Source organism: Pleurodeles waltl, chromosome 4_1 (genome assembly GCF_031143425.1).
Source record: "Pleurodeles waltl isolate 20211129_DDA chromosome 4_1, aPleWal1.hap1.20221129, whole genome shotgun sequence".
Classification (NCBI taxonomy): Eukaryota; Metazoa; Chordata; class Amphibia; order Caudata; family Salamandridae; genus Pleurodeles; species Pleurodeles waltl.
This window is the reverse complement of record NC_090442.1, coordinates 272,269,888-272,283,904: the sequence shown is the minus strand read 5'-3', so window position 1 is coordinate 272,283,904 and position 14,017 is coordinate 272,269,888. Positions and strand designations below refer to the sequence as shown.

At 39.5% G+C, this 14,017-nt stretch overlaps 1 protein-coding gene across 1 annotated transcript in view; it reads left to right on the top strand.

Moving 5' to 3' along the window:
- MPPED1 (metallophosphoesterase domain containing 1) overlaps positions 1 to 13,778 on the top strand; it is a 716,237-nt gene extending 702,459 nt beyond the window's left edge. Inside the window, exon 7 of the mRNA XM_069230050.1 lies at positions 13,367 to 13,778. Coding sequence (XP_069086151.1) covers positions 13,367 to 13,476 — 110 coding nt within the window. The 3' untranslated portion in view covers positions 13,477 to 13,778. The remainder of the gene's footprint in view (positions 1 to 13,366) is intronic.
- The last annotated feature ends 239 nt before the right edge of the window (positions 13,779 to 14,017 follow it).

Below are 14,017 nucleotides of genomic sequence, written 5' to 3'. Positions count from 1 at the left end.
AGGAATGTCATAATGACTTATGACATTCAGTGCATCCAGGGTGCCAGAGTTTGAACCACAAAATAAATTTGGAGTCTAGTTGCTGTCCCTGGAGGTTGATGGTTGTGTCATGACTTAAATAAAAACTTTCTTCTAGCTTTCTTGAAGTATCGACATTGTTGGAACTTAACATTGCCAATGAGGGCTATTAAAAATCAACCACCAACTCATATGTATCAAGAACCTGCGTATAATTTTAAAGTATGTGAGAATTTTCCAAGTGCACTCTTACCCTGGAAGGCGAGGGGGTAAATGTGATGATAGCCTTTGAAAAACTACGTGGATATTTTAGAAATCGCAGACTGTTAATCTTTTATGAACACTTCTATTTTTTCAATTTCTCTGTGGGACAAATTCACTAAGCTGTGTACATTCAAGTCTGACTTACAGGCACAAAGTGGCTTTTCTACGTGAAAACGTTTTCAATACACAGAACTTGGTTTTCTACTGCTAGAAGGATTTACTGACAAAGAGGGTTTCATATGAGTAGATCTCACCAGGTGGTTGGGGAAAGTCCTAGGAGTTTCTGCAAATCCACAAACAGGCACATTTAAGTGTATTACAAACCATTTTCTGATCCATTCCCGTCTTAGATTTACTTGTATCAAGAAGATCCTGAGTACGCCTCTTAGTAGGTGGGGAAGTGGAAGAAATCATCCATTGAGAGGACTGTCAATGGTTGTGTTATATTTGGCTACAGAAAAGATGTCTATAACTCATCTTAAAAGCATAGCTCGAAATGTGTATGTCATTGGTAATCCCTGAGCGGCAAGAGTCTCTGTAGAGTTTTCTGTGGAGCCATACATTGGGTCACTGATTTTTTATGTGCACATCTCGCTCTTGATACTACTATAACTAAATGTCTAGTATTCGGGAACGAGCGCCCCCTGGTAATTGTGAGTGCATTTTGTTTTGTATTACTGTTACGTATTACTGTCTCCAATACACTACTATTTAGTAACAGTGGTGATGTACACGCCACATTATATATAGTTTACCTTCATATTTGACCTGTTAATGTTCTAGACAATTTATAATGTGTGCGATAATTTCAGGGATTGCTAGAGGCATCTAGAACTCACAAACGTTGTCAAGTGCTAATATGTCAGAGCCTTCTTAATTTAGTCTGATACTGTATTGCCATGGAAGAGATTAAAACAGATATTTGCTTCATATTTACTTGTTATTGAGGGTGAACGGTTTTCAGCTATTCACAAACAAGCCATTTCATTACATAATTTGGGGGATTGAAGGCAGGAATGTATATAAAAGTCTTGATGAGATTGCTATTGGGAATGGTGAAGGTGAACCTAACAATGTATATGGTGTGTTGGTTATGAAGCTAGAAAAACATCTTGCGTCAAGAATTAATGTTATGTTGGAGAGTCACCAATTCTTTACGAGAATGCAAAGAAAAAGTAGAAAACTGGTACCTAAATGGCAGCGTTAAAAACCTTCGTTAACATGTGAATTTGACTATCTCACTGATTCTTTAGTTAGGGATTAAATAGTGAGATGCACAAATGACGTTAAGGTGCAAGATAAATTACTTGCGAAGAATACCAGTTTGAGAGCTGCAATGCCAACAGCTGAAGGCATGGAAAACACAAATATGTGGGTACAGGAAATGCGTGATGATAAAAGGAAAGACAGTTTGTGTCTGGATGGAACAGTAAATGAGGGTAAACGTTTTAGTAAAAATTCAGATAAAGATGGTCACAGGGATTATATGGAGATAAATTAGGAATATTGAAAACTTTAAACATATGATTGTTCTGAAAGATGGTGCTGTGCTATGTGTATCTAAACTAAGGAAGGTTCCTCACATCATGATGGCCCAGTTGGAGCTAGAAATTAAAAACCTTAAAGATGAAGGTATCATTGAGTAGGCTGAGAGTTCAGGATGGCTGGTTCCTATAGTATTGTCCCCCAAGGATGGTGGCAAAGAGATTTGAATGTGTATCGATTTGAGAGAGTTAAATAAGCACATATGAGTAGACAGACAGCTGCTGGTGCATATTTCTGAAACACTATCATAAATAAAGGATGCAAACATATTAAGTGTTATAGACCTGTCCTCTGCTTACCACCAGGTTATGCTCCATCCTGACTGTAGACCTATGACGTTATTTGTGATTCCTTTAGGAGCATTCAGATTCATTTGAATGCTGTTAGGTGTAGCTTCAGCTTCTGCATGTTTTTAAAGGGTTATGAAGAAAGTTTTAAGTGGACTAGTCAAAGTGTTATTCAGGACAAATATTAGTGTATTGGAAAGACCAACAGAAGCAATGTGAAATATTATGGAAAGTTTTAGAAAGGTTACAGGATTCTGGTGTGGTCATAAAAAAGCGAAATGTAAATTTAGGGTAACATCAGTGACTTATTTGGGACATACCATTTCAGGAGAAGGGATAAATCCAAAGATTGATTTAGCAACCAGTATTGTAGAGGCCCATGAAACTCAGAATAAAGATCAAGTGTGCTCATTTCTAAGGTTAGCAGAAATCTGTTAAAAATGTATTCAACATTTTGCCAGTTTTTTCTACCATTGAGGATCTTACTGAAAAAAATATCTCACTTCAATTGAGAGTGACCAAGCTTTCAAAAACATCAAAAATAGCATTGGAAAGTTACCAACTTTAGGGCACTTTGATATTAACAAAACAAAACAATGCTTTCAACTGATGCCATCCTCAAAAGATTAGGTGCAGTTTTAGCTCAAGTGGTTAATGGAGACTTAAAAGTAGTGGCTTTTGCCTCTTGCTCATTGAAAGGAGCTGAAGAAAGGTACTAATTTATTGAGCGAGAGGCGTTAGTTGTGTATTGGGCAATACACTTTACATTTTTTTTGTGGGGAATACCTTTCACTGTTCAATCAGATCATAGACCACTTATTCTCGTTTTCCTCTGTAGGTATATGGAGAATTTCTCTCCTAGGATTAGGTGTTGGACTGAAGGTTTGTCCAACTACAATTTCAATATTGAGTTTGTGCCAGGATCACAAAATGGGGTGGCAGATTGCTTATAAAGATTACAAATTAAGCAAGAAGAGAAACGTTGTGTAAACACTGAGAATTGTGCAGAGGAAACAGTGAGTTGGGTGTGTGAAGCAGTGTTGGGGGACAAAGAACGTAGAGTGCTAACTCAAATGATTCTGGATTCTTAGGTTTAAAAGAATTCATTGTGAAAAGTTGGCCAGACATGAAAGAGGTATCGGCAATATTAAATAACTTTTCCAATATCAAGGATTTGTCCATAACACACTTCAAACACAAGCTAATAGTTTAGCTGAAAGCATGAATAAAATAGTGAAGAGTTGTGCACAACTTGCTTTCCTGAGTAAGAAATCTTTTAAAGATGTGTTGAGAGAGACTTAGGGGGTCATTCCGACCCCGGCGGGCGGCGGGCGCCGCCCGCCGGGCGGAGACCGCCAAAAGACTGTACCGCGGTCAAATGACCGCGGCTGTCATTTTGACTTTCCCGCTGGGCAGGCGGGCGACTGCCAAAAGGACGCCCGCCCGCCCAGCGGGAAAGCCCCAGCAACGATGAAGTCGGCTCCGAATGGAGAAAGAGAATGGCTATCCCTGGAAATTGGTAAAACATTAATTAGAAAGAGCATGATATATCCCTGTGAAACTCTACTGCAAAAGGGGCGGCCCATGGGCATGACAAGGACAGCGGGGCTGTCTTGGGCAGGCCAAACATACATACGCAGTGAAGGCGAAAATACATATATAGAAACTCATGTATATAAAATATAATTCATACTAAAACGCACAGGATGGGAAAAGGAAATGGTATGAAATGACTGCAAGGATGCACCTTAATTCTAAGGTGTTATTTGGACATACTTTTAAAGTAACTGCAAGTGGCCAAGTTGCTCACCATGCAGAGATGAAAAGCAGATGTTAGATATAACATTAAAATACCCTTTAAAGGTACAGGCCCTGATTATTGAGAGGGTAATATCGTTATACCTTAATGTTGTCGCAAAATATAATATTGAGGATTAAAATATCAACGGGTAAGTATGTATAGATTTTCCATAGATAATTTTACACACACACATATAGATATATATATTAACAATATATACATCTTCAAGGTGTGTGGTTGTGGAGTTAAAAATAATAAATTTATACTTCACTATGTGCTCTTGCCTTTCAATCTTTTTGTCCCTTATATTTTGGCTACAATATTAATGGATAACAAAATTCCTTATTCTATGTTCCAGACTACACCCAATTCAAATCGAGCTATAACCCCACTCCAAAAGGGGCAATATTGTCTTTCTTTCCCCAGGTGGCAGATAGGAGGTTTGTCAGAATTGGGGAGGTTGCTCCAAATTAGCCCCTTGTGAAGGATACAAAGCCTACTAGACCGCAGAGATTTTGCATTTGTGGTGCGGGTATTGCACTCTGGGTTTGGCAATACTCTCTGCCCCAAAAGGAACAAACCAGTCTTTCTGCACCTCCTCCGGGGAGGCAGACAGTGGATCTGCCCCAATATTTGGCCCTGGGGGGCAGAACACCCAGTGGATGGCAGGAATATTTTTTTATATAAAACGATGACCCCTACCCCCAAACCATCCATCATTTTAGGCAAAGTTTGATGTTTGCAGGGTATCGTAGGTAAGAACCTTGTGGGATACATGCAAAACACACCACCCTGGAATCCCCCGAATGTTAGATTTAAAAAATGTATGTGGTTGGTAGGTTTCCATGGGTGGTGGCTGAGCACAGCCCCAAATACCGCAGCTACCTCTATCACTGTTCTCTCTATCACTGTTCTCTGTGTGTAGTGCTTTATGGCCTTTTTGTGTCACCATCTCTTGGCCGACCCGCACAAATGAGGTGCTGTTATTATTGGAAGTTTTGTGGTATCTCTTGGTAGTACGAAATTTATGGATCCACTGATTTCAGACTCAGAGAAATGTAAAGAAAATGTGTGCTTTTTTGTCAAAGTTTGAGGTTTTCAATGGCTTCTAGGTAGGAAAACCTGAGGATGGCTGTGCAAGTTACCCCACCCAATATTTCCCCGGGTATCTAGCATTCAAAAGTGTCCAGGTTTGCCTGGTTTCCCCAGATACTGGCTGAGCTGCGAACCAGAATCCACAGCTACCAACATTGTAAAAAAGGGTACATTTTCAGTGGAAATATTTGATGCATCCATGTTATGCCTTGGGCCCTTTCCTAATACGGGCATGAGACCCACCCACAGAAATGTGATACCATTTTTATTGGAGATGTGGAGGAATCTTTGGTAGTAGGAAATTTATGGCTCCCCGCAAAGTCCAGAAATGTGAGGAAAGTCTATGTTTTCGTCAAAGTGGTGAGGTTTGCAATAGCTTCTGGGTTGAAAACCATAGTGAGAGCCAAGCAAGTCACCCCACCGTGGATTCCCACGAGTGTATAGTTTTCACAAATGTTCAGGTTTTCTAGGTTTCTGGATGTGTTTAGGATCTGGCACTGATCGTTGCTATGCATGGAATGTTAGGAATGTCATAATGACTTATGACATTCAGTGCATCCAGGGTGCCAGAGTTTGAACCACAAAAGAAATTTGGAGTCTAGTTGCTGTCCCTGGAGGTTAATGGTTGTGTCATGACTTAAATAAAAACTTTCTTCTAGCTTTCTTGAAGTATCGACATTGTTGGAACTTAACATTGCCAATGAGGGCTATTAAAAATCAACCACCAACTCATATGTATCAAGAACCTGCGTATAATTTTAAAGTATGTGAGAATTTTCCAAGTGCACTCTTACCCTGGAAGGCGAGGGGGTAAATGTGATGATAGCCTTTGAAAAACTACGTGGATATTTTAGAAATCGCAGACTGTTAATCTTTTATGAACACTTCTATTTTTTCAATTTCTCTGTGGGACAAATTCACTAAGCTGTGTACATTCAAGTCTGACTTACAGGCACAAAGTGGCTTTTCTACGTGAAAACGTTTTCAATACACAGAACTTGGTTTTCTACTGCTAGAAGGATTTACTGACAAAGAGGGTTTCATATGAGTAGATCTCACCAGGTGGTTGGGGAAAGTCCTAGGAGTTTCTGCAAATCCACAAACAGGCACATTTGAGTGTATTACAAACCATTTTCTGATCCATTCCCGTCTTAGATTTACTTGTATCAAGAAGATCCTGAGTACGCCTCTTAGTAGGTGGGGAAGTGGAAGAAATCATCCATTGAGAGGACTGTCAATGGTTGTGTTATATTTGGCTACAGAAAAGATGTCTATAACTCATCTTAAAAGCATAGCTCGAAATGTGTATGTCATTGGTAATCCCTGAGCGGCAAGAGTCTCTGTAGAGTTTTCTGTGGAGCCATACATTGGGTCACTGATTTTTTATGTGCACATCTCGCTCTTGATACTACTATAACTAAATGTCTAGTATTCGGGAACGAGCGCCCCCTGGTAATTGTGAGTGCATTTTGTTTTGTATTACTGTTACGTATTACTGTCTCCAATACACTACTATTTAGTAACAGTGGTGATGTACACGCCACATTATATATAGTTTACCTTCATATTTGACCCGTTAATGTTCTAGACAATTTATAATGTGTGCGATAATTTCAGGGATTGCTAGAGGCATCTAGAACTCACAAACGTTGTCAAGTGCTAATATGTCAGAGCCTTCTTAATTTAGTCTGATACTGTATTGCCATGGAAGAGATTAAAACAGATATTTGCTTCATATTTACTTGTTATTGAGGGTGAAAGGTTTTCAGCTATTCACAAACAAGCCATTTCATTACATAATTTGGGGGATTGAAGGCAGGAATGTATATAAAAGTCTTGATGAGATTGCTATTGGGAATGGTGAAGGTGAACCTAACAATGTATATGGTGTGTTGGTTATGAAGCTAGAAAAACATCTTGCGTCAAGAATTAATGTTATGTTGGAGAGTCACCAATTCTTTACGAGAATGCAAAGAAAAAGTAGAAAACTGGTACCTAAATGGCAGCGTTAAAAACCTTCGTTAACATGTGAATTTGACTATCTCACTGATTCTTTAGTTAGGGATTAAATAGTGAGATGCACAAATGACGTTAAGGTGCAAGATAAATTACTTGCGAAGAATACCAGTTTGAGAGCTGCAATGCCAACAGCTGAAGGCATGGAAAACACAAATATGTGGGTACAGGAAATGCGTGATGATAAAAGGAAAGACAGTTTGTGTCTGGATGGAACAGTAAATGAGGGTAAACGTTTTAGTAAAAATTCAGATAAAGATGGTCACAGGGATTATATGGAGATAAATTAGGAATATTGAAAACTTTAAACATATGATTGTTCTGAAAGATGGTGCTGTGCTATGTGTATCTAAACTAAGGAAGGTTCCTCACATCATGATGGCCCAGTTGGAGCTAGAAATTAAAAACCTTAAAGATGAAGGTATCATTGAGTAGGCTGAGAGTTCAGGATGGCTGGTTCCTATAGTATTGTCCCCCAAGGATGGTGGCAAAGAGATTTGAATGTGTATCGATTTGAGAGAGTTAAATAAGCACATATGAGTAGACAGCCAGCTGCTGGTGCATATTTCTGAAACACTATCATAAATAAAGGATGCAAACATATTAAGTGTTATAGACCTGTCCTCTGCTTACCACCAGGTTATGCTCCATCCTGACTGTAGAACTATGACGTTATTTGTGATTCCTTTAGGAGCATTCAGATTCATTTGAATGCTGTTAGGTGTAGCTTCAGCTTCTGCATGTTTTTAAAGGGTTATGAAGAAAGTTTTAAGTGGACTAGTCAAAGTGTTATTCAGGACAAATATTAGTGTATTGGAAAGACCAACAGAAGCAATGTGAAATATTATGGAAAGTTTTAGAAAGGTTACAGGATTCTGGTGTGGTCATAAAAAAGCGAAATGTAAATTTAGGGTAACATCAGTGACTTATTTGGGACATACCATTTCAGGAGAAGGGATAAATCCAAAGATTGATTTAGCAACCAGTATTGTAGATGCCCATGAAACTCAGAATAAAGATCAAGTGTGCTCATTTCTAAGGTTAGCAGAAATCTGTTAAAAATGTATTCAACATTTTGCCAGTTTTTTCTACCATTGAGGATCTTACTGAAAAAAATATCTCACTTCAATTGAGAGTGACCAAGCTTTCAAAAACATCAAAAATAGCATTGGAAAGTTACCAACTTTAGGGCACTTTGATATTAACAAAACAAAACAATGCTTTCAACTGATGCCATCCTCAAAAGATTAGGTGCAGTTTTAGCTCAAGTGGTTAATGGAGACTTAAAAGTAGTGGCTTTTGCCTCTTGCTTATTGAAAGGAGCTGAAGAAAGGTACTAATTTATTGAGCGAGAGGCGTTAGTTGTGTATTGGGCAATACACTTTACATTTTTTTTGTGGGGAATACCTTTCACTGTTCAATCAGATCATAGACCACTTATTCTCGTTTTCCTCTGTAGGTATATGGAGAATTTCTCTCCTAGGATTAGGTGTTGGACTGAAGGCTTGTCCAACTACAATTTCAATATTGAGTTTGTGCCAGGATCACAAAATGGGGTGGCAGATTGCCTATAAAGATTACAAATTAAGCAAGAAGAGAAACGTTGTGTAAACACTGAGAATTGTGCAGAGGAAACAGTGAGTTGGGTGTGTGAAGCAGTGTTGGGGGACAAAGAACGTAGAGTGCTAACTCAAATGATTCTGGATTCTTAGGTTTAAAAGAATTCATTGTGAAAAGTTGGCCAGACATGAAAGAGGTATCGGCAATATTAAATAACTTTTCCAATATCAAGGATTTGTCCATAACACACTTCAAACACAAGCTAATAGTTTAGCTGAAAGCATGAATAAAATAGTGAAGAGTTGTGCACAACTTGCTTTCCTGAGTAAGAAATCTTTTAAAGATGTGTTGAGAGAGACTTAGGGGGTCATTCCGACCCCGGCGGGCGGCGGGCGCCGCCCGCCGGGCGGAGACCGCCAAAAGACCGTACTGCGGTCAAATGACCGCGGCTGTCATTTTGACTTTCCCGCTGGGCAGGCGGGCGACCGCCAAAAGGACGCCCGCCCGCCCAGCGGGAAAGCCCCAGCAACGATGAAGTCGGCTCCGAATGGAGCCGGCGGTGTTGCTGGTGTGCGACGGGTGCAGTGGCACCCGTCGCGATTTTCAGTGTCTGCTTTGCAGACACTGAAAATCTTAATGGGGCCCTGTTAGGGGGCCCATGACACCTGTTCCCGCCAGCCTCTTCCTGGTGGTGTAAACCGCCAGGAACAGGCTGGCGGGAAGGGGGTCGGAATCCCCATGGCGGCGCTGCTTGCAGCGCCACCATGGAGGATTCCCTGGGGCAGGGGAAAACCGGCGGGAAACCGCTGGTTTCCCTTTTCTGACCGCGGCTTTACCGCCGCGGTCAGAATTGCCCCTGAAGCACCGCCAGCCTGTTGGCGGTGCTTCCTCCGTCCCCGGCCCTGGCGGTCCATGACCGCCAGGGTCGGAATGAGGCCCTTAGTGGGCACATCTGATAACAGCAAATGAGATGACATACATATCTCCTTTTGCTTCATTCAGAGGGTGGAAACCACATTGCAAACATAATCCTGTGAGGTTAAATATGAGTACAAAACTAGACAACCATATGCCTGAAGAAAGATTGAATATGCATGAAGTGATTCACGAAAATAAATATAAATGGTGTCAAAAATTGTGTAAATGATGTTAAATGGCAAAGTGATGGTAAGAAGACCAGGTAAAGTGAAGAAAGGACATTCAAAATGTATGGGATCTTTTTTAATAGTCCCCATAAAAAGAAATGTGGCAGTTTTGGACTCAGGAGAAGTTTAGAACATGTCTAGACTGACAAAAGTGAATGATTCTTTCATCCCAAATATGCAAATAGATTAACATGACATTGATTGTTCAGATTGTTCTGAAGATGTTTTATTTAAAAGGTAGAAATTCAAGCCTTATTAGCATAAAAACTATATAATAGACGGAAATCCATTAAAGTAATGGCAATTATATCAAGAATGGCATAACAGTGTACATTTATTGGCTTCAGAAAGATAGTAAATTGTTTAATGCGTTTAGATTTTTTTTTTCTCCTTCAAATTTAAATTTAAATGCTTTGTCTTTTACCAACTTTGGTATACTATAATATCCAGCACCAAGTTGTTATGGTTAACAATTCTTTTGAACAAAAATGTATATTTATAAATTTGTAAGGAGGAAGGTGTGCTGTGTTTAAGATCTGTCACTGATCGTTGCTATGAATGGAACGTCAGGGATGTCATAATGACTCATTACATTCCGTGCATTCAGGGTGCCAGAGTTTGAACCAAAAAAGACAGTTGGAGTCTAGTCACTGTCCCCGGAAGTTGGTGGTTGGTGGTTGTGTCATGACTTAAATAAATATTTTCTTCAAGCTATCCTGAAGTATCAGCGTTATTGGAACTTAACATTTCTCTATGTGCTCGCTGAGCTACTCATCAAAATCCGCAGATAGCCACATTGCAAAAAAGGTCAGCTTTCAGTAAAAAATGCAATGGGTCCATGTTGTGTTTTGGGCCATTTCTTGTTGCGGGCACTCGGAGTACCTAGATGTTGGGTGGCATTTTTATTGGGAAACTTTGGAGAATTCTGGGTGGTAGGAAATTTGTGTCTCTGCTCAGATTTCAGAGATTTTCACCCATTTTTCTCTCGGTACATTGTTCTATACTCAGCACACGATGAAAACCCATTGTAAAGTGCAGCTCAGTTGCTGAATCTGGGTACCTCGCTGTTCTTTAGAAACCCTTTATCTATCACCGCAACAAGAAGAGTCTAGCGGTCATAATAGTGTATTGTTTGTGTAAATCAGCCACCATGAAAAGAAGTTACAGATGAAAACGTTGTCACAAATGGCATTTTCTTACTCCTCATTTTTAATATTTTTTCATTTCAATGGTTAGTTTCTTTGGGAAAAACCTGTGGAATCTACACAAATGATCTCTTACTGAATTCCGAATTTTGGGCCAGATGTATGAAGCCTGTTTGCATTTCTTAACGGTGCAAATCGGTATTTCGGGCCGTTAAAAAATACAAACTGGGCTTTTCTAATGTACAAAGCCCTTTAAGGAACAGCAAATTGCAATTTCTACCCTGTAGAAATCGCAATTTGCGAATCCCAGAAGAGGAAATGCAAATAGGGATTTCCTATTTGCATTTCCTATTCTGATACACTATTCATTTCCAAAATGCAATTTGGGCATTTTGGAGATGCAAATACCACCGACTTGAAGTCGGTGGTAACCAGGTGCAATTGAAAACAAGCAAATGCAAGGCAATGGGTTTCGCGATTGCTCGAGTTACAGGTATTAGCGTTGTAAGTTCCTCACTGCACTTTTCTTGCTACATAAATTGAAAATGAAAAGTAAAACAGTGACATAAGCAAATCAATTCAAAGTGGCACTGCTGCCATTAGCGTGACCGCAAGAGTTATTGGCTCCCTGCGTGAATGTCAAGAAAGGATCGCGGCTGGGATGAAAGGCAGGGATGAAAGGCAAACCGAAACCGGAGGAGGGACCATCACACGCTGTAACTAGAGGAAGCATGACGTAGTATGATGCCAACAAAATCTTCACTTAGTGAAATTGCCTGGGAAGGAACTCAACACACAAAGGAGGGACATTTCACAAAATGCACCAATAAAAATGAAGCATTAAAAACAGAAGTTACAACAGGCAAGAGTGCTTGCACGCTTGACCCTAAAAAGGACCTAGATGCGCTTTTTTTTATTGCAGTAGATCACACACGTGTCCTTTTGGCATATGTGTGCTCTACAGGTGCACCCCTGTTTTTGGGGTGCACCAAAGGGTGCCTTTTTCCCATTGCCATCCCTTGTTTTGCATTTCATAAATAGCGATTTCTTAATCGCAAAACTGACCCATTGACTCAAATGCAATGGGATTTCTTAATACCTATTTCTTAATAGCGATTCCTACTTTGTAGGAATCGCTGTTAGGAAATTGGTATCTTTGTACATAGCGTTTTCCATTTCTTAAATAGCGATTTCTATGAAGTTGCTATTTAAGAAATGCAAAATTGCATTTTCGTACATCTGGCTCTATGTTTCCTTTTAGGAAATCTGTAGCTTTCTGGGATCACCTATGTGTTTCACGCTGGTTTCCACCATAAACATGGAAGTAGGTGGACAGTCCAAAAGTTTGGAAAGAAAATCAACTTCTTGGAAAAATGCCAAAACTGTGGTAAAACAAATATATGTTTTTTGATTCAGCTCTGCATGTTGCTGAAAGCTTGAAGATTGTGACTTTAGAACAGCTAACCTTTTATTGATGCCATTTTTTGGAACAAAAGACTCACTTTTTTTCAGAGCACTTTTTTCCTATTTTGCCTTAAAATAAAAACCTCAAAATCTAGCTATATTTGCCTGTTTCCTCTCTCTGTCCACTCCAGAGGAATTCACAAACTACGGGTACCAATGCAATCCCCATGATGTTCAGGAAAGAAGGGCACAAATTTAGCATGGATACCTTATGTGGAAAAAAGTTATGGCGATCTAAGCATGAAGTACCTCAAATAGCCAAAAAAGGGCTCAGCACTTAGGTGAAGAAGTCTTAACAGCTCCAGTGTTAGCAGGCAGCAAACCTTAGCCCTATTTAAAGAACGTCGAGGGTTGTAGTGCAACATGTGATTACAATCGGTGATTCGAACAAAAGCAAAACAATCTTAACATTAACACAATCAAAATGATGTTAACACCCTGGGAGTTGGGCGGGGATCTGAAGGGAGAAAATAATAAAGCAATTTAAAAAAAACACAGTGTAGCTCTAAAACATCAAAAAACGAGGACAGCAGTTGCATGCCATGACTGATTGCTAAAAGACCGATGAACTGTGAAGCAATATGAAAAAAAATAGATTCCAGTCATGACAGCAGTGTAAGGTACAGCGACCAGGCAAAATGATGTTAAAGGAACAATGCTCCGTGGGACGGACAGGCATTATAAACATAAAAACAATGAATCTCAAGCACTAGGTTGAAATGGGTAACACAGCCGTACAGTGACAAAGGAGAAAGTGGATAGCAAAGTGTGGAATACAGTGCTGCCTGCAACCTGTCCATAGTGAAACCACAAAAAGTGAAATATCCAAGATAGTTGTCAGCCGAGGAATGCTTACTGATCGCGCCTGTAACAGTAGCTACAGCCTTCAAATGGAGCATTCTGATTGATTTTTTTACGCATGTGGGTTACCAGGAAGCACATATGTTTTTCTAAGTACCAGTACAATTCATACTTGGAGTGCCAGTTTCATAGTGAAGGTAACCACTGCTTTTCTCTTTTTACTAGGTTATGGAGTAATGGCCGATGGAACAACTACTTATGTAAATTCATCAATATGCACTGTGAATTATCAACCAGTAAATCCACCAATAGTTATTGACCTACCTACACCATGAAAGTCGCAAATTCCAAAACTGGGATACCTTCAAACAAGTTTCAGTTAGTCCTTAAAGTTCTTTTCATTCTCACTTTGCATCTGAAAGTTACAGCAAACAAAGCAAGTAAAATACAAATTATGGACTTCAATATTTACAGAAATTGTATTAGAAAATACAACATTACTACATTCTGTATGTTTTAATGACACATGATGCAGTATTTGCTTTGTTTTGAATTTTTACGTATATACCTGCCAGACTATGATAGTTATTAAATTGTAATTAGATTTTGTTTTTCAATAAACATGCAAATCAACAGCTAATTAATACGTGTTATTGTTTTCAGTATGCTGTTGACAAAACATAACAGGTGTATTTGTAGAGTGCATGTTTATCTCCAGTCTGGTCTCTTGGTGCTGTTCACAGATACAGATGACAGTTGTTACCCTACTCAGTGGTGCTCACGTTATCCAGCTTGTATTAGTTCATATATTCATAGGCTTGAATATTTCCCTGTTGTGAGGCTGGGTATCCCTGCTTACTCTAATCAGCAGTAAAC